At 39.0% G+C, this 22,173-nt stretch overlaps 1 protein-coding gene across 1 annotated transcript in view; it reads right to left on the reverse strand.

The window, feature by feature from the left end:
• The window catches only part of thada (THADA armadillo repeat containing), a 157,560-nt gene that overhangs the window by 82,005 nt on the left and 53,382 nt on the right, over nt 1-22,173 (reverse strand). The window contains 2 exon segments of the mRNA XM_079842969.1: nt 4,880-4,969; nt 15,680-15,771. Coding sequence (XP_079699095.1) covers nt 4,880-4,969; nt 15,680-15,771 — 182 coding nt within the window.

A 22,173-nucleotide genomic window follows, 5' to 3' on the forward strand; every position in this document is an offset into this window, starting at 1 on the left:
GTTTTTACGTGTAGTCACACGCTTATAGGAACGCCCACCTGGAGGGCAAAACAAGGCTTTCCTCCATTGCCCACTAGTCATTTTTACCAGGATTGTAGTCAGTATTAATGCGGTAAGACAGTGATATTAAAATACCAAATTCAATGTACACCTTATTGATGTTGCATACTTTGTACAGGAAAGCAGATGAACACAGAATATTAGTGCAACACAAGGTTTCTCGTTAGGTGTTTTCCCCATCGAAACCCATTATAAAGAAAACGCGTTGCGTTCATATTCTTGCCTCATCTACTCGCCTGTATATAGTATGCATCATCAAAATGGTGTAAACTAAATTTGATCTTTTAATATCACTATTTTGGTACATTACGACACTTTAAGGGTGGGTTGCACTAAGGATTCTTTAGCCTGTCGTCAGTTCACCCTCCGTCTGCTGCTTGATCAGCTCTATAACGGTTTTACTGTGTAATTAATCTGTGTTTAAAATGAAGTGATGCAACAACTCGATTTAAAATAAAACCCATATCAACAAATCCTTTAAACTTTTCTTAATTTAATCCTTATTGGTGCAACTCATCCTATAGTGTTTTTCACGTTAAGCGTTTTAAAAACGTCCCGCTGTTTTCAGTGATTGAAATAGTGCAGCAGGTGCTGTATATGGATCATTTTTGTTTTAAGATGGAAATTTGACAGGCTTGTGCTGTAGTTCTATGGCGGTTTTGCCCTCGAAGGCTCGGCGAATGAAAACTATGAATCAGTCCCTCCAGAAAAACGCGATTATGCGATTGCATGATTTAATGCATAATCAGCCAAAGTCCGCATATTTATGTGGGGGCCGCATTTTTTCAAATACACCGCACTTTCACCGTGTAAATTGCCTATTTCCGCGTGCAAAATATGCGGGGCTAGCATGATTTCATAATCTCCGCATTTTCGTTGCAAAAAAAGTCATATATATTAGCAGAAAGTTGAAAAATGTTTGTTTACGTCACACAAGAGCCGCCATTTCCCCCTATTGCCATGTGAACGTTTTGAAGTGACGTAATTACCCGACGTGAACGTCATCGAAAAGCTGCAAACCCTGTGGTGAAACCATAGATATCGGTGAAACCATGATGAAGCACGCAAATTCCCATTTGCCAACAAAAATAAAACAGCAAAAGACAGCTCAAAGCAGTTTCCCGGTGTGTTGACCGATTTCAAAAAACAGCATCATGAAGCTTCGAAGCGTTATGAATCAGTGAGTCGATTCAGCGGTTTGGATGGCCAAAGTCACGTATTTCAGTAGTTTGACATGCGATCCGAATCATGAATCGACTCGCTGATTCATAATGCTTCGAAGCTTCATGATGCTGTTTTTTGAAATCGGTCATCACTATATAAGTCGTTATTTAGGTTTTAGCACAAAAACTATTTTCGTCGTTTCATAAAGTTATTGTAGAACCACTGTAGTGAGATGGACTTTGTAACAACGTCTTTAGTACTTTATGGGTCTTGAGAGTGTAAAGTGCATTGTGCCAATGGAGGCCTTTCTGAGCCATCGGATTTCAACTAAAATATCTTAATTTGTGTTCCGAAGATGAACGGAGGTCTTACAGGTTTTCCAACGACATGAGGGGGAAGTCATTAATGACAGAATTTTCATTTTTGGGTGAACTAACCCTAAGAGATTGCACTTTGTGCATTGGAAGCACTCAAAAAAGCACTTCATTTTTTAAAGAAGTTGTAGTATATTCCTTGTAAAGCTACATAACTTGTTTGACTTAATGTTTTGTAAATTTGAGCCATGTGCTTATTAAGATCTTCAATAAAACAAGATGAAAACTTAAATATTCCCAGCACTTTCTGTGATGTAGTGCTTTTTTTCTCTTTTTCATCAAACCGCAGTTTTTGCAAGTTCCCGCAATTTTATCGCATAAAATTGCATAAATATCCCGCATTTTCCATCGCAATTTTTAAGAACACGTGCCGCATAATCAAGGATTTTTGCCTGCAACAATCACAAAAAAAGACGCATTTTTCTGGAAGGACTGATGAATTGTATGCATCCGGACTTATTTACACTGTTAAAGAGTTCTCATGCTAAACATGGCCAAAATAAATAAAAAAAATGAGTTGGACGTATGAGAGTATTTCTGTGCCAAATACACTCGGATTCAAGATTGAAATAAATTTCAGAACCTTTTCTTTTTTCTGAGTATGGCCCTGTATAATGCCTGTATAATAAAGGGGGGAATTTCTTGTATGGGCACTTTTCCCGGATGAGCGCATGCGCATTGTTCTCTGAGGAACACTTATAATGTTATCAAGATTTTTACATAAAAAAAACCTAGATTAGAAGTAATACGCTATATTCCAACCTGTTTTTGACCCTCTCTCTTGAACACTCCGTTTTGATGGGCGTGCTGTATTCAAGACTTGGAAGTAAACATTCACTGCTATGATTGGGTAACAGTTTTGCATATTAAAATGATTTTCAACGTCCCCTCCATTTCATGTGTGGAATTGTTTTGAAAACTTTCAAATGTTGAAAAATATCTCGTTACATAGTTGAAATATTTGCCAACAATATGAAACATTTATGCATATTATATATGCTTTACAACTCTTGGTTGTGGCAAATAAGGTTTAAGTACTTACCACAGTTATGGTCGACAAAGGATGACTTTAATAGTGTTTTGTGCAAACGGAATTGACCGTTCACAAAGACCCGCCTCCTTTAGTTACTGTTGCTATGTCCGACAAGCCATGGTGCTCTTACACCACACATGTTCTCACGTAGAGAAAATACATTGCTGAGCAAAGAGGACACTGACAACACGCCAACAGACAGGACAGAGCTAGTTACTTTTGATGTCAGATCGCCTGTCAATCAAACTTGCGGCGAAGGGTGAATTATGATTGCATGCACCATTGTTTGTCACACTGTCATTATTATAGGCTATTCATAGTCCATCCTTTTTGATAAAGTGAAAAATTAAAAGAGTAGTTTTCTGAGCTTGGTTTCAATAAAAGCAGTTTTTTAATAAAAGGAAGTTTTGAGTTCTGAAACATAAGGATATTTTATAGTACAATGACCTCTGATGTGTCAATGCAATGCTTCTTTAACTAACACAACTACTAACTAACTGAACTTACTAATGTCGACAGGGATATGATCGAGGTAGTATCAGCTGAGGGGTTCAGAATTAGTAACCAGCCCCCACACACATACAGCTACTAACACATTTACAATGACAAGATGAACACATGTACACATGACCACCATTACAAACCCTTAATTTCCTTTCTCTTTTACTACATTTCTGCACATGTAATGTGCTTCTCTGACAGCCCAGTGGAAACTCAAGACTTATGCCAGAGCAAACACGAAAAAACAGACAGAAAAACACGCAAATATAAATTACTCATATCTTTATTACTCTGAAAGGGCCAAAATCTGTTCTGTTCTCTATAGGCCGTGAGCTTTCCACGGCACAGCTGCCAGCTGTGGATACGCTTGTCATTATTACATCAAACATGGCCAAGCTCACAACCAAGGGGTCCCAGGAGCCTGTAGACCCTGGGCCAGAGTGCAGGAAATGCTATTTTGCTAATCAAGGCCTGGGTAATGCGTTTAGAGTCTGATTTCAGTCAAGTACAATGTGGGACAGCCAATAACTTGAGATCATCACCAAGTCCAGGGAGATGGAAGTGTTAAATTCATCCACATTCATGAAAAAGCTGAAAGGGGAGTGTGAGAAAGAACCAATGAAATACAATAAATCAGAGGAATGGAAAAAAAAGCTAAAATGAGCAAAAAAGTGCATCCAGGGTGAAGAGGTGATAAGACTGGAAGAAAATGTGAGATTAGCAAAGCGAGCTAGTTGGAGTTCAGTCTTGGCTCCACTTGCCCCGGCCTTTTCATCTCATTTCATATCTGGTGCATGTCCAATTGAACCCTCTCAGCACTCATTTCCCATGTTAAACATTTAAAATAGTTATAAACCCCTCAAGCTGAGACAAATCATTCATCATTATTTTGTCCATGGACTCATGAAATCTTCATATCACAAACCGGATTACAAACGGCAAGGAGGTCGATGAACAGTATTCCAGCGATCCCACAGCCTGCTTTCCAGATAAAAGAAACGTTCTGGATTGAACTTCAATAGGAAAAACTTCTCAATCACATTAAATGACATACTCCCCCCTAGATATCCCATGATGATCCCTTTCATATTTGGTAAAGGTGGGTGGCGCAAGGACGCTGATGATTTTTAAACCTCTTAGCACTTCTCTCTACCCTTATTTATATGCAAAATGATTTATTGGCGGTATAAAACACAAACGTTGCGGAGTCTGACTGGCTTGGCAAGCGGGACGCAAAGACTAGGCCGTGGGAAAGAGTCAGACCACTCTTAGCTAAAAGGATAGAACGCCAGACTGAAAACGCATTAAAATAATTCGATACATATTAAGATAATATTGACTCAAGGGCCTCTTGCACAATGTGAGTGCTATTTGGAAGAGCAGCTCATCAGTCTGTGGAGAAATTAAATGAGGGAGATAAGAGACTAACATGTTCTCACAGTGCAGAGTGCGGCCTGGATCCAACATGGCTGATACTCCCACATGCGGTTTACTTATCGGAGACATCTCAGCTAGGAATCTGTCCATCAGTGTGGTCAAGAATGCTTAATAGGTCTAAAGAGGCTTGATGAGGCACTTAAACAATCTTAAATAAGGGCCTCAGAGAAATTAAAGAAGGGTGAGAAGAACTGCGTCCATTTAGCGAATGCTGGGATCATTCAACTCTTTAACAACATCCGACACAAATGGCACACACATTGCAGGGTCCTGTGATGATATAGGGGGCCTTTTGTTGGGACATTCTCACCTGTTCACAGAGGCTGCAGCTTCCTGTAGCTGACTAAGAAGGAAAGGATAGAGGGCAGGAAAACGAGTGAAAAACTCTCGGCCGGTCATCCTGTTAAGAGAAGAGATAGATATTAAAGTGACAGTATATGTAGGATCAGGGCTTGACATTTACTTTTTACCTCACCAGCCACTGTGGCTAGTGGTCTTCCAAAGTTACTAGCAACTCAGTATTTTCACTGGCCACAATTTTGCTGATTAAAGTTGACTTTTGGCATGCTTAAATTACTTGATTTTGAGTAATTTTACTTGATTTAGAAGATTTAAAACCCTTTCAAACTTTCAAAGTAAAGTGATCACCCAAATCAAGACTACATTGTATATCAGCTGGTATGTGCAGGTGGGCAAGGGGTGGGCAATATGAGCATAGGCTAATAAGAGAAATGTAATAAGATAGGAGTTATTTTTGTTGGGCTATATAAAAGAACAAATAAGCAAATTAGCAAATTACAAAAACAAAAAAAAATTCAGATACAGTAGGTTTATTTAACATCTGTAGTTGTTTGATTAACATTAAATGACAGACAGGTATTTAATTGGGCTGCTGAATGCATGGATGTAATAGTCTGACACATATGCAGTTATTACCCACCTGTTTACGTACACTTAAGCTACTCCACAACGATGGACGTTTTGACATCTGTGTGCGCGAGTATTTGACTATTCAGGCGCAAGGAGAACTGACCGCGCGTGCGAGAGAGAGAGTGCACGCGAGAGCGCGCTTCTGTTGTGTGTCATTCAGCGAGATTCCGCCTACTTGCCTTCACTAACTGCAAGTTATTTGTGATACGACGGTCTTGGCATTTCATTTGGCTGTAGGCTGAAATTATATTCAACCCGCCAAAGTGGCTAGTGGTTGCCTTACCCGCCACAGCTGAAATCAACCCGCATTTGGCGGGCTGGCCGGTGTTAATGTCAAGCCCTGTGTAGGATTACACAATCAGATGAGAAATTCAAATTTAAATGAAATTAATTAGACTACAACTGGTAAGAGGTAAGGAAGTGTCGCAAGCAAAACTTTTAATTTGACAGCACAAATGCACCAGAGCCCCCTTTCTCTGTCCATTTAATAGTTCTGTCTAATAATTGAAAAGCAAATGTAAGCAAATGTACCGTTTTTTTCCAAAAACAGCGGAGATCGTGCAGGCGTGCAGTGGGCGGAGCAAAAGAGACACGAGCACAAACACTAAATATATCATGCCATTATCCCTGGATAACTTTCGGTTCACTATACGTTCGTGTTGTTTACATTACATGCACTTGCGCGCCAATTTCACTCACCGCCTGCGGTTTCTACTCGTTACAGGGAACAAACAAACACATTTGCAGAACCAGAAAAACAAACATCCACTGTTCCCTTAAAGGGTTAGTTCACCCAAAAATTAAAATTAGCCCATGATTTACTCACCCTTAAGCCATCCTAGGTGTATATGACATTCTTCTTTCAGACGAACACAGTTATATAAAACAAATGTCTTGGCTCTTCCAAGCTTTATAATGGCAGTGAATGTTGCTTCATTTTTGAATTCCATTAAAGTGCATCTATCCATCATAGAACTTCTCCACACGGCTCTGGGGGGTTAATAAAGGCCTTCTGAAGTGAATCGATGCGTTTGTGTAAGAAAAATATCCTCTTGCAGTGCCTCTTGCAGTTCAAAATGCTTATGCTTATGTAGCGTAAGCATTTTGAACTGCGAGATGCGAGTTGAATACCGAAGGCGATTGGCCAGAAGCTAGATAATTTACTTTATAAAGTTTTAAATATGGATATTTTTCTTATACAAATGCATCGAGTCGGCTCAGAAGGCCTTTATTAACCCCTTGGAGCCGTATGGAACATTTCTATGATGGATAGATGCACTTTTATGGACTTCAAAAACAAAGCAACATTCACTGTCATTATAAAGCTTGGAAGAGCCAAGACATTTTTTTATATAACTCTGTGTTCATCTGAAAGAAGAATGTCATATAAACCAGGATGGCTTGAGGGTGAGTAAATCCTTGGACTAATTTTCATTTTTGGGTGAACTAACCTTTTAACGCTGGCTTATTTGGGAAGCTGAACAAGGTTATCTTTCCTTCACAACCAGAAACACAATTCTTTAATGACATTGTTGATTTTGTGGTCTAAAAACAAAATGACAGCGCTGCCGACGGCTACCGTAACCGAACGAAGCTCATTGATGGATGCGCTCTTGCTCTCGCTCTGGTTGATGTGCGCACGCGCTCATCCGGGAGAGGTGCCCATACAAGCAATTCCGCCCTTTATGTAGTCATACAAAAAAAAAAAAAGTTCCGAAACTTATTTGAATCCTGAATGAGTGCATTTAGCACAGAAATACTCTGCCATACATCCAACTAGTTTTTTTAATGTTTAGCATGAGAATCCAACTATTTAACAGTGTAAATAATTCAGCATCAGACCTTTAATAAATGTTTAATGCCACAAACAACGTAAACATCGAGCTGTTAGATCTTGTGCGCATAGCTTGCATAAGGAGTTGAGCTCACTGGAGCCGCATGAGCAAGAAACTTTAAATTCTGTCACATTTACTGATGTTCTTTGAATTTCACAGGCAAAATACAGTGTTTTCCATAGGAATCCACGAAATTGGGAATTTTGCATGAGGGCAAAAGATTTCCCATTGCAGATTTCCCAATGGATCCCAACGTGGATTTGAAAGTGACTTCAAGGCACAGAAGCAGCAGCAGCAATCATGTTGGTACCGTATAGTATGTACTACATTTAGTTTCATTGTATAAATTAACTACAGATGAATTTCTCTCACTATTGTTAGTTCTTTGATTAACATTAATGACAGCCAGCTGTCATTTTAAGAGGTAATGCATTGCACGGATCAAATATACTGATACACATGCGTTTTCCTTCTCAACCATACGTTCGAATACCGACTAGAGGTCTTCACGGAGCCCCCGAGAGCAGTGTCTATATTAAAGTCACACACTTGTATCGCCGCATGAAGCTCGCTTATACAGACGATGTGGTAATGTGAAGCCATGTGCATATTTTGAAAGAGAGAGAGAAGACGCAGTAGTGATCTGGTATTTGATCTGATAATCTGTGTGGATTGCTCATTCAACAATATGTATGAACAATACAAAAACTTAATTTGACTGAACTAAATGGTTAAAAGGATCATGAAATGTATTTTCAGATCTTTATATTAGCATATAAAGTTAGTTAAGTTTCTACATTTTAAAAAAAAAAGTTAAAAAAAATATTTGTATAAATAAACACTTAATTTCAATTCACAGTGCAGGGCTTCAGAGTTCTACTGCAGAAGAGAAGAGATTGTTCAATAAAGTCGTTATTTTGGTTTGTTTTTTGCGCACAAAAAGTATTCTCTTCGCTTTATAACATTTAAGGTTGAACCACTGGAGTCAAATGGACTATTTTAACAATGTCTTTACTACCTTTCTGGGCCTTGAAAGTGGTCGTTGTGTTGCTGTCTATATGGGGTCAGAAAGCTCTCGGTTTTCATCAAAAATATGAATTTGTGCTCCAAAGATGAACGAAGGTCTTATGGGTTTGGAATAACATGAGGGTGAATAATTAATGACAAAATTTTAATTTTTGGGTTAACGAACCCTTTAAAAAAATGCCTCCATTTACATATGCATGTTATGGGGTGTATAGAAGAAAATCATAACATCTTCATAATGCATTATGGGGATCCTTTCTTCTGCTATGGATAAATGCAAATCTGTCAACGGTGGGTATTTCCTTTTGGAATAACCTTGGTGTAAACACTGTGCTACCCATGTAGGCAGCAATATGGATTTTTGGGACAGAGTCTAAGTGACATGGAGAGGAGAAGGAGGCTGCAACCTTTAAAGCTCTGGTTTGTAAACCACTTCCTAAAGTCTGAGCTCTTTACAGCTCTATAAAGCTCTCATTAGCTCAGCCTCTGAGGGAGCGCTGCAGGGACACACGGCTCACAGTCCCGGTTTGTTTATTCCTTAGAAAGCAGTGTGGCTGGAATAAACCCTGGGAATCTCACTTGAGACAAATGCGTATGTGTTAAAAGAGGGCAAGACAGACAGCGAAAGTGTATGTGTGTGACACACATAAACGTATCTTTATTTAGCTAAGCCTCTGTGTTTAGGATAGGCCTTGCAATAAAACGTTTTTTTCTTCTTCCTCTTATTCATGTTTAACTGAAACAGACCATACAGGGCTAACTTTAGCTCAAGAGCCAATTTTTCAAACACACATGTTGTAACTTCGGCTATGCAAAATCCACACACACAAACACACCACATCCTGTTTCAACCACTAATGCACATGGTCTGGTCTGAACTTAGGCCAGGGCGCTGTCATGGTAACAAGGTGGGTCATCTACGTCTGTCACACGGCCACATGCTACATGCTGCATGCTAGCGACACACACACTAATGAGCTCTGATGTGGGCAAATGTGGTTACAGTTAAGTCAACACAACCTTGCATTTTTTTCAGTATGGATTAGTATGACAAAACACCTCCAAGTTATCCATAAATGCAGTCTGTAAAGCTTAAACCATCTTTAACTGCTCTTCATTTGTCATTACTTAAATTCACAAATGTATGTTAACTGATATAAGTTAGTAGATTATGCGTAATGCACTTTTAGTGTGTTGCATAGGTCCATAATAACCACAAACGCCACCCCCCCCCCACACACACCACACACACACACAACACTACAATACAGTATTTCTTCAGCTAATTTGTTTATGTAATGTAAAGTACATTCAGAACATCATACAAACAGGAAACATTTCTCTATTATGTACTAGCTGACAGGTCAGCCAATGAAGGTCTAAGGAACAAGCAAACATCTCTGATCATAATCTGATGAGACCCGAGCAAATACAAATAAACAAAATATTATGTTGTTTTATTTGTTTAGTGACAGTACTGGAACAAGTTACTATGACAGATGTAAATGTTTAAAGAGTCCAAACAAAATTACGGACCAACTTTTGTTGGTCTAGTTTATAAACTTGCATGCCACTACTTATCAAAACAGGTTTTTTATATAATGGTTTGAAGACTTTCGTTTTGTTTCATTTCAATGTTTAACTAAGATGTGTATCATCCATTTTTTTAAACTGTGATTTGACTCCTTTGATCTAGTCCAAATAGACCAACAGAAACATTACTCTGTGTGCTTTGTTTTGACTAAAACCATTGTTATAATGGCAAGAACCAGAACAATTCAAGTATTTTTATTTTATTTTATTTTATATTTACACAAAACATAAAAGCTAATGTCAAACATATGCTTGAAAAGCAAATAAATCCAAGAAAAATACACAAACACCACTTATATTAATGTGTGCTACTAAAAGTTTGATTTGATAAACAAATGAAAGACTGTTCAACTCTTTATGATTTGGCTATTTAGGAGTCTAATTTCATGTATAATTTTATTTATACACGATTAAGGTCACAGGCATCCTTTTTTACCTCCCTATGTCTATTTTCAAAATGAAATGAGTTTTTACTTACTGTGCAGTACAATTTAAGAAATGCATGTGAACCTGAACAGTTTAAGCAATGCTAATAATCTCAAACAGCAGTGAAAATAATGTAGCATGACTTCATTATGTTGTGTTGTTTAATATGTTATGTAAAAAACATCATGCAGGTTTCAGTAAGTGCCGACAAGTTATGGCCAATTTTGTCCAGTTTCACTTAATGTTATTCTTTGATCAAAATGCCAAAAGGTGAGCCAATACAGATGTAAAAAATTATGTCTGATATTACACGGAAAGTCAAGTCCAAGGCATTGCTTTATGAGATGCAGTATTGCACACATTGTCTTTGTTGTATAAACCTTTTTTTTTTTTGGGGGGGGGGGGGGGGGGGGGTTGATAAAGGCCTTCTGAAGCGAAACGATGGGTTTTTGTAAGAAAAATATCCATATTTAACACGTTAGAAAGTAAAATATCTAGCTTCCGGCAGGCCACCTTCCGTATTCGACTTGCGGAAAAAGTATAACTGGCAGATTACACTTTCTTTGTAACCCCCAGAGCCATGTGGACTAGTTTTATAATGGATGGATACACTTTTTTGGTCTTTCAATTTTGGCCAGCCATTCACTGCCATTACAATGCTTGGAAGAGCCAGGACATATTTTAATATAACTCCAATTGTATTCGTCTGAACGAAGAATATCATATACACCTAAGATGGTTTGAGGGTGAGTAAATTTCATTTTTGGGTGAACTATCTCTTTAACAATGCTCTCTGCCATCCAGTATATGACATTTAGAAAAGTAGTTCCTTTTAAATAGAACAAGTGCCGTTTTAAGCATTTTTTGTTTCTTTTTCTTTTAAAGAAAGCACTAATAATACTACAAAATAGTGCAGAATAGTTCAGAAGTATGCGAGATGGGACACACCTTGCATTTTGGAAAATGCAGTGTCTTCTGGTATAACACAGATAACTTGCCTATGGTGCACAGTATACATACTCCACACTACAGAAATATTATTAGTATGATACTATGCTATGTGAACACAGCCTATAAAGTACACACACAGGTTGTAAATAAAAATTCCCCGAAAAGTCATAACAGTGAATAGCCTGTCAAAATGTTTATTAAGTTTTTGTCAGTGCACAAATCCCTAGACTCACAAAAAACACTTGCACACAGGAAGAGAAATTAAACAAAATAACATTAAGCAACAGTTGAGTGACCCGCAAGATCAAGATGTCTGCCATAAAAACACATAAATCTAAAGACTAACACATTGAGCTATTATCCTGAAAGTAAATGATCCTGACTATGGGTGATTAGAGCGCCGGAGCCAGATCGAAGAGTCAGCGTTATTTCAATATGATTATTACAAAGCTCGGCTGAGTTTCCGTGACCTCTTAAGATTCAGCCTCTCTTTAGAAAATCCTTTGGTAATCATGGAGTGAAATGCCACGGTCAGCTGACCAGGGACCACATGGGCTCTTTGAAGTGTGAGGTATTCCAATGCACCGAGTTGTGTCATTATGGCCTGCTCGATTTTCCAATTAAGTCCAATCAGCACACCGATTAATCATAACAAACCATGATCTCATGAGTGAGCCATTATTGTTCTTCAGCGAGGTCAGTGCCACTCCTGTTTAGTCATTCCTCACTCCATCCGTGACCTCTCTGCGTTCAATCCCAGAATGCATCAGGACATTCTTGCAACTGCTCACGCTCCACTGGTTTGGATGAGATTAGGGAGCCGACGCAGAGCAGTCTCCGCAGCAGGAGGTCCCATCACGGCCCACCCGCCCCGTCCTGTGGTGGCCAAGGATCAGAGGTCACGGTTAACCCGGCAGCAATCTAGAGAGTGTGAATGTGTGCCAGAAGTGTGTCAACATTTGTGCATGTTGAGGCAAGATGTTGTTAGCATTCCCTCTACTGCGGAAAAGATAAACACACGTTGAAGTGCGTTAACCCCTGTGCGTCAACTCAAATGCCTGTCAAGAGTTTGAGGTTATCAGCAAAAGGGAAGAGTTGAAACTGTGAGCAAAATAGTAAGTCTTTGCAAGGGTGGATGAACGTGGGATGAGGATAGAGGCAGAACACAAACAAACAAAAGCCAACAGGGAGTTAGGAGGAACATCTAGAACATTTAAGGTGCTGGAAGGTGTCCATGCACTCTAGGCCAACATATGACTAAGATTAATGACTGGAATGGAGGATTCAAAGGTGAAAAAGCATAGAACTTCAGTGACCCCTAGTGAACAACCCCTGACAGAGCAGGGTCACACAGTTTCTCACTAACAAGATCTATTCACAGGAAGTGAACGCTGTGACAAGCCTTAAATCGAAACAATGTATTCCAATGGACCCCTTGCATCCAAAGTCTTAAAAATATTTTATTACATTGTAATAACAGGGTTTTTCATCTGAAACGCCTTTCCTTTTCGGTTGATGTCACAAATCTCTCTTCTCAACCTTTCCTCTATAACCACCTGGCTCCATTCTGCAACATTACAGCCACTTTGTAAGGATAAAACAAAGACCTTTTTACATTGTTTCTCATTCAGAAATGGGTCAAATCATATTAGTACAATGAGTTACAAATAGTGTTAACTTCGTCAGATGAGACAAGACTAAATATGTTCCTCAACAACCTTTTTTTTCCATGACTAAGACGAGACGATGACAAGACTGCACCAATGTCCAAAAACACTGACTAAGACTAAATTAACATGTATTATTGTTGATGAAAAAAGACGAGACTAAAATGTTTTGCATAAAATAAAAACTAAGATAAAATCTCTCTTCATTTTCATCTACAATCGTCTCTCTTTTTCATCATGAGAATTACATATGCAGCGGTTATACCTTCAAAATATTCGGAATGAGTTTGCGCTGTTGCTTAAGTACAGGTCTCATACTCCTGTTGCTGCCAGCTTATGGCTGCAACACGAAACTACATGGAGCAAGAACACAACACCCATAGACAGTAGCGAGCGACGACCACATGCTAGGTAGAAGGAAGAGGCTCAATATTTATTCGCATTTTACGTACAATGATATTGACAAAAAGTCAGAATGTGTCATTATAACTGACGGGAAGCACTGCGGACAAAATATATTGGGGAAAAACACCACCAACCTTAAGCGACATCTAAAGGCTAACCACCCACACCTTCAGGTAAGTTAACTTAAAATTAAGAAGCCTCATAAGCTAATGCTGATTTTAGGCATCTACGCTGTAAATAAACCAGTTAGCTATAGTGTTGTGGCACATACATTATGCAGGTTATATATATTTTATGTAACTTTGCCACATGCGTGTATGGGTATTCACACCATAATAAAAATTAATGTAATTAGGCATAAAAGCACATTTATATGTAAGGAAGTCAAGTTTAACAATTACATGTAATAATCCAAATATCATCAAAAATGATGATGTGTGCAAAAACCATGTATAATTTGTATTAAGTTCGTAATTTAGTTTGTCATATAAAATATATCCACCTACAGTTTTGATCCTAGGCTCTAGAAAAAGTTAATCATTTGTGAATGTGTATCTTAAATCAAGTGTATTTGTCAGGTAATTATGACACAAACAATATTTGAGATGTGTGAAACACTACTTGACTGAAATGGTTATCAGAAATAATAAAAAAAAGACTAAAATGTTTTAACTAAAACTTGACTAAGATATATTGAGTTTTCTTTTGACTCAAATTACAAATTACGAGACTTTTAGTCGACTAAACTTGACAGATACCTTGAGATGTCTTTTGACTAAAACTAGACTAATATGATGAGACTTTTAGTCGACTAAAACTTGACTAACAAAAAAAGATATGTGAATGACTAAATATGACTAAAACTAACAAGGACATTTGGCACAAGAATAAGACTAAAACTTAATTAAAAATAGGTGACAAAATTAATACTAGTTACAAAGCATAAACTGAAGCTTTTTTGTAGGGACAGAGAAGGTACTGGATGACAAGACAGGCACACTGTAAAAAAATCCATCTTACATTTTGGCAGACAAACTATTTTAAAGGTTGACAACTAATTTACGTAGACAAAAAAGTTGACAATACAAAAAATATTAAATTAAGTCAACTTTTAGGTCATTTAGTATGAGCAACTTAAAATATCAAACAGCAAGACCTGGACAACTGACAACTGACTTTGACAAAGTCAAGCATGTTTAATTTGATCACTGATCACCCATAATCCTTTGAACTTCAATCATTTGTGTTTTGGTCAAAGCATGGGGACTTGTGAGCACATGCAAATATGTATTATGTAAAAAAATGTGTTTTGTTTCAAGTCACCATTAGGATGAAAAGTTCTACACACTTGAGAAGCAACTATGACCTTCTGAGTTTGTGCAACTAACTGATGCACAAGTTGAGCAAACTTTTAATTGTTCAGTGGAAAGGTCTACCAAAAATAAGAACGTTTTAACCTTAATATAAAAAATAAATACAAAAATATTCAAACTGGTGGAATTCAAAAATTAAAAAACATATGCGATTGTTTGAGTCGGATACATTTTCTATCCGATATGAAAACATGCGCATAAACTACGATGTAAATGCATTATCGAATAAATTCCTTGATGCGCATAAAAAAAATAATGTGACTTTCGCAATGTAACAGCATAACTGTACTAACCAGCGGGAAAATCTTGTTTGCAAAACATCTGAAATGCTGTTTTGGGCATTCAGAAGTCTGCTGTCAAAGATGCTCGGTATATTTCCCTCCTGTCTTACATGACTGCGTTCCCAAACAGCAGCATCTGCCTCTGAAAGCAAGTTTAGTGAGACGCACGAGATTCTCTGAGAGACGCAAATAATTTATTATATACGAAAATTATTATATATGGTGGCTTCTTCTATGTTTCTTAGTGATTTTTTAGCTGTAGTTTATCAGGAAGTGACGAATATGTTCTCTTCGACTCACTGGATGGAAACGGTGCTTTATTCGCAAATGTTTTATGCGATATTACATTTTTGCGCATAAATTACATTAGCAACTTTGGATGGAAAAATAGCTAATGATAGCTTATTGAACCTGGATCCACAAGCATAAATTATGAATCATGGAACTTATTTTATTATGTTTGCTGAAAGCACAGACCAAATTTAATTGTCACATTGGCGCTAATTTTTCCACAAGTTGAGTAAACAAAAAAAACTAAACTGGTTGCTTAAAAGTTTAGAATATTCTCAACTTCTGATTTTTTACAGTGTAGTGAGTGATGAATAAAACAACTGAAGTCACACCTGTTCTTTTTGGAGTGTTCATCTTTTCCTTTCTTCACGCCGAATATCCGTGTAATCAGAGTGCTGAACAAGAGAGTTGAGGAGTTCCTCACCTAGAAAGAGGACAGGATGGAGAAACTGATGTCAGAGCAAACCTTCCTTTTGTGTATATTTATCATTTGACCTTTGACTAATAATTTGGGGGTTGAAATCTTAACCCTCTGGTGCTCTTCGGTCAGAAAATTTTCTGTTTTGAAATTTAAAAAATCACTGCTTCATCAGAATGATATGAAACTTGATGACTTTTCTAGCATTAGGTATGTAAAAGACACAAAAAAATTGCGGTCATGATTCAAGCATGCTAATTGGTCGTAAAAAAAAAAAAAAAGTAGCGTTCATTGTATTCGGTCATAAATGACCGACCATAGGAAATGAATGGGAAATCGGCGATAACACAAAAATTCTCTGAATATTTGTGTGTACAATCTACAAATCGGCCACGATGCTGAAAAAAAGTACACAGCAGTAAAGGGGTGTCACTCTAAAACATCAAGAGTGTGATATTGACACAACTCGTAGATGGCACCGTAACACAGCTAATCTACGTCCTGTTCCCTCCTCCTCTAATGCCCCTCCATCTCTTTCTTTTTCTGTGGGGCTATGGAATTGTCAGTCAGCTGTCAATAAAGCTGACTTCATTCCAGCCTTTGCCACTCAATCCGCTCTCAAAATCCTGGCCTTGACTGAGACCTGGGTCCGTCCAGAAGACTCAGCAACAACTGCTGCTCTCTCTAATAACTTCTCTTTCTCCCACACCCCTCGCCAGACTGGGAGGGGTGGGGGCACGGGTCTTCTCATTTCTAACAATTGGAAATACTCATCTCACACAGCTCTTTGCAATAACAACACATTTGAATATCATGCTATAACCCTTACAACTCCCACTAAAATACATATTGTAGTCATTTACCGCCCCCCAGGTCCACTGACCACCTTTGTCCATGAACTAGATGTTCTGCTGTCCTCATTTCCAGAAGATGGCTGCCCACTCATAGTACTCGGCGACTTCAACATTCACCTGACAAATCTTATGCTTCAGATTTCCACACCCTCCTAGCTTCATTTGACCTCAAACGCCTCATCACGTCACATACCCACAAATCTGGTAGCTGCTCTACTGACAGCATTTTGGTCAAACCTCTACACATCTCAGATCATTTTTTCATCACATTTAATCTTCAACTTACTACTCACGCACCACCAGTTCCTCCACCAGTTACTTTCAGGCGAAACCTGCGCTCACTCTCTCCTTCTCATCTCTCCTCTGCTCTGTCATCCTCTCTTCCCTCATCCACACAATTCTCTTCTATGGATGTTAACACTGCAACTGACACTTTATGCTCCACTTTAACTTCATGTCTAGACAATATCTGCCCTCTTTCTTTTGGGCCAGCATGAGCTAGTCCCTCTAACCCTTGGTTATCTGATGTTATTCGTGAACACCGGACAATACTCAGGGCAGCAGAGAGGAAATGGCATAAATCGAACCACCCATCTGATCTAGCTAACTATCAGTCTTTGCTCTCATCCTTCTTAGATGAAGTACATGCAGCTAAATCTTCTTATTTCCAAAACAAAATCAGCAGCACCTCAAACTCCCGCACACTTTTCAGAACATTCAACTCTCTGCTCTGTCCTCCTCCACCACCTCCCCATCTCCAGATGACTTTGCACAATTCTTCACAAACAAAACAACAACTATCAGCAATCAGTTCTCACCCCCGCGCACTGTGGATTTTAGATCAGCCACATCCACAACCGAACATACTCTCTCCTCATTTTCTACACTCACTGAGGCCGAAGTATCTAAACTTCTCCTCTCCAGCCATCATACCACCTGTCCTCTCTATCCCATTCCCTCACACCTCCTTCAAGCCATCTCTCTTACACTCCTACCAGCACTCACACACATCATCAATGTCTTGAACGAGTTGTTTTCAACCAGGTTTCATCCTTCCTCTCACAGAATAATCAGCTGGACATTAACCAATCCGGTTTCAAAAGGGGCCACTCCACACAGACTGCACTACTGTCGGTCACTGAAGCCCTGCGGATAGCTAAAGCTGAGTCCAAATCATCAGTCCTCGTCCTCCTTGATCTATCTGCTGCCTTTGAAACGGTCAATCATCAAATTCTTCTGTCCACCCTCTCATCACTGGGCATCACAGGGACTCCGCTCCATTGGTTTGAATCTTATCTCACAGGTAGGTCCTTCAAGGTTGCCTGGAGAGGAGAGGAATCCCAAGAGCATCAACTGACCACGGGGGTTCCTCAGGGCTCAGTGCTTGGACCTCTCCTTTTTTTCCATTTACACTACTTCATTAGGTCCCATCATACAGGCACATGGCTTCTCATATCACTGCTATGCTGATGACACTCAGCTCTACCTTTCATTCCAACCAGACGACCCCACAGTAGCTGCACGAATCTCCAGCTGTCTGGCTGACATCTCCGCATGGATGAGTAAAAATGACCTACAGCTGAACCTGGCAAAGACTGAGTTCCTCATCTTCCCCGCCAGTCCCACTATGCAACATGACTTCACCATTCAGTTAGGTACATCCCTGATTTCCCCTTCAAAGTCAGTCAGAAATCTTGTAGTTACATTTGATGACCAGTTGTCCTTCAGAGAACACATTGCTAAGACAGCTCGCTCGTGCAGGTTTGCGCTCTACAACATCAGGAAGATCAGACCGTTCCCAACAGAACACGCAACACAGCTTCTGGTCCAGGCCCTGGTTATTTCTAGACTTGACTACTGCAATGCGCTGTTGGCTGGACTCCCCTCTTGTGCGATCCAAACACTTCGAATGATCCAGAATGCAGCGGCACGTCTGGTCTTCAACGAGCCCAAAAGGACCCACGTCACACCACTCTTCATCTCTCTGCACTGGCTACCACTCGCTGCTAGCATCAAGTTTAAGGCGCTGACGCTTGCCTACAGAGCCACCACGCCTCAGCTCCTGCATACTTTGACTCAATTCTACGACTCCACACCCCCACCAGAAGCCTTCGTTCAGCCAAGGAGCGAAGGCTTGTAGTACCATCACAGAGAGGCAAAAAATCCCTTTCCAGAACATTTTCATTCAACGTTACCAGCTGGTGGAACGATCTTCCCACCGCCATCCGAAACGCTGATTCGTTGACAACATTCAAAAGTCAACTAAAAACTCATCTCTTCCATGAACATTTAACCTCTTAAAAATAAAAAATAAATCCTCTTTCCCTCCCTACTCTAGCCTGTGCTACACTGAGAAATGTACACAGACTAAAGCCGCGTTTCCACCGCAGGAACTTTACCCCGGAACCAGGAGCTTTGGGGGGGAACTCGGTGCGTTTCGACAGCAGGAACCAGGGTCTAAATGAAGTTCCGGGTAAATATTTCCCCCTCCAAACGGCCCTGCTTGCGAGGTGGGACTTTTCAAAAGTTCGCGAACTTTCGGGGGTGGGACTTGGGCGCTGAACATGCTGATTGGTTGAGCTCTCGCAGCTATTTTTTTTTTCCACCGCCATATTTACAAGTCTTTTGCGAGGTGGGTTCCGTGGGTTTTGCGTTCAGTAAATATTTTTTTTGCAACAATGGAGTTCAACAAAAAATTCGACCGATGGACCGACAACGAGGTTCAGGCTTTATTGAGCATATATGCGGAGCGGAGGACATCCAGCGGGAACTGGAAACGGCGACCCGTAATGAAAAGGTATACCTGAAGATATCGACTCGGTTCCAGTCACACTGGAAAACAGTGCAGAGAGAAGTTGAAGAAATTAAGACAAGATTACAAGAAATTAAAGGATCATAACAACCGGAGCGGTTCCGACCGGCGTATCAACAAGTGGTATGACCGCCTGGACGCGTTGCTGGGACACAGACCGTCCTTTTCTAGGGCAGCGGTAACGAAAGACTCGGCTAGTGCGTTGTTGGAAACCATCCAGGAATCCGAATGGGTTGAAGGTAAATATATCATCTTGGTATCCTCTATTAAACTCGTTGCAGTGTTTAAACACGTTGCAGTAACTTTTTTCAACGTGCTTTTCCAGACGTAACGAGTGGCCCTGATGAATCGCAGGCAACGGAGACCAGCGTATTTTCCCCGCGGTCACCAGTACGTTATAAAGCTGACAAAAATGTGTATATATTTAAAAACTGATGTGTAATCCTTAATAGTTTTGTTGTTTTTAATTGTAAACTTAAATTGCCCATGATAAAAATTGCACACTGGGCATTGTTCAAGCTGGGCAAACAATTGTTCATTATTTGTAGTGAAAACACTTTAAATAATTAATTGATGGTTTATATTGTTTCATGGTTGCCTTGTGTATTAATTTCCATGTGTTTCTGTGCAATTTATATTGTTGTTTTCACATTTTATATTTTCATTTTATTGTTCTAGTAATTTATTTGTCTTTGCACACTTTTATTTTAATTTTGTAAGAACTAATCTGTCTAAAATAAAGTAAAATGTGTAAAATGTCACTGTGTCTTTAATTTCCACATTCTAACTATATAACCACATTCTAATTGTATTCATATAGTGTAGGAAGCAAATAAAAGGGCTGCTGCTCGCAAGTCTTTCTGAATATGCACATAAACATATCTAGAAAACCCAAATATTATATTTTTAAATGTATAACTATGTGAATGTAGTATAATAACTTATAACCACAACTTAAGTGAAGCCATAAGTGTGGTCCTGCTTCATTTCAAATTTGAGGAAGAAGTCTCTAAAATTATGCATTTAATTAAGCATATTGTAATACTAGTCATGTGATTTTTTTTTTGTGAATGTTAAGAGATGTTATTGTGATAAAAAATAAAATACTTGCAGTCTAGTACCTAATCTTTCAACTGCTTAATTCAGTCTATTGTTTTCATTCAATTAACTTTTCACACATCTGTCATGACTGACTGACCTCATTATCCTTTTATAGAAAATGTTTTGTTTTGGAATTGAGCCATTACAACACATTCAGATTTTGGATTGCCCATCATCCCATTTTGCATTAAAATGGTCAAACCAGGTGAACGTGCACGTTTAAATAAGCAGTGTTGGTAATGTGTATACATAATCAGCAAAAGCAGCGCTGCTTGCATCACCTACACTTGTTGTTGCAGACAGTATCGCGCAAAAGTGATTACTGTCCGTCGGTAACTGGGAGAAGCAGTCGCGCGCATTCCCACGTCACCGGACTAATTTGCCTAATCTCCCCGGTACTTTAGACCGCGGTGGAAACGCAGATTGTAGCAGGTCTGGGGGAGAAAAAGTTCCTGGGAAAAAAGTTCCTGGTACAAATAGTTCCGGGTAATTTCGGTGGAAACGCGGCTTAAGTATTTCAGGCACTTGTTGTGCTCACTCGACTCTTCATGACCAATCGCTTATTGTACCCCCAAGTTGTAAGTCGCTTTGGATAAAATGTGGTGCTCATTGACATCTACAGCCAGTTTTTCTAAGGTCTATGCAATGATTTATTCATCTGCCACAATTATATATAGTCTAATGTCTTTCATCATTAAATGGGGGCCTTTTTTCAGCAAAAACAGCCTTTTTTTCTTATCGTTTCATATTTTATGTAAGTGTTTTACATAAGAGGCTTAAAGTGATACCAAAAATGAAAACTCTCTTATCATTTACAGTGAATTATAATTTTTAATGTGTGGTCACATGTTTTTGCTTGTCAAAATTTTGTATTTTCCACTTTTTCCACAACTTTTTTTAAAATCAGTTTCTGATGCAAAAACACTTTCAAAGTAAATGGTCAGTTCACCCAAAAATATGAAATTATGAAAAATTACACACCCTTATGTTGTTCCAAATCTGTAAGACTTTATTTTTATTATTTTCTGTGGCACACACAATAAATTATTTTGAAAAAATTTTGTGTTGTTGTTTTGTGATCATACAATGAAAACCAAACACATTTTGTGCTCATTGACTTCCAATGTTGTTTGGTTTCCAAACATTGAAGTTCTTCAATTATCTTCTGGTGTTCCACAGAGGAGAGAAATGCACACAGTTTTGGAACAACATGAGGGTGAGCAAATAATGACAGAATTTTCATTTTTGAGTTAACTATCCATTTAAATTGACCTCAGGGGGCAAACATTATGAACACATGAGAGAGCAGTGAGTCAGAGCACATGATGATGGCCCTCGAGACGATTACAATGCAAAAATTGGTCTTGCAGCTCAAGGGTGTACAAGAGAAACAAAGCCCATGTCACGCAGTCATAGGAGCAAGCAACTTAACATAAGAAGCCCGATTTGCAGGGTCTGATGACATCTTGAGTTCCAAGAACACTAAATGGCCTTCAAATCACAATCTTATGTGGCCAAAGTAATGCTGGACACACCAAAATTCAAGTTTGAAGTGTTACCAACTCATAACTTTGATCACATTTTTATGTCAGCTTAAGAAACATTCCTCACAGACTACAAGAAAACTGTGTGTGTTCTCTC

The sequence above is a fragment of the Gobio gobio genome (assembly GCF_949357685.1).
Source record: "Gobio gobio genome assembly, chromosome: 18".
Taxonomy (NCBI): Eukaryota; Metazoa; Chordata; class Actinopteri; order Cypriniformes; family Gobionidae; genus Gobio; species Gobio gobio.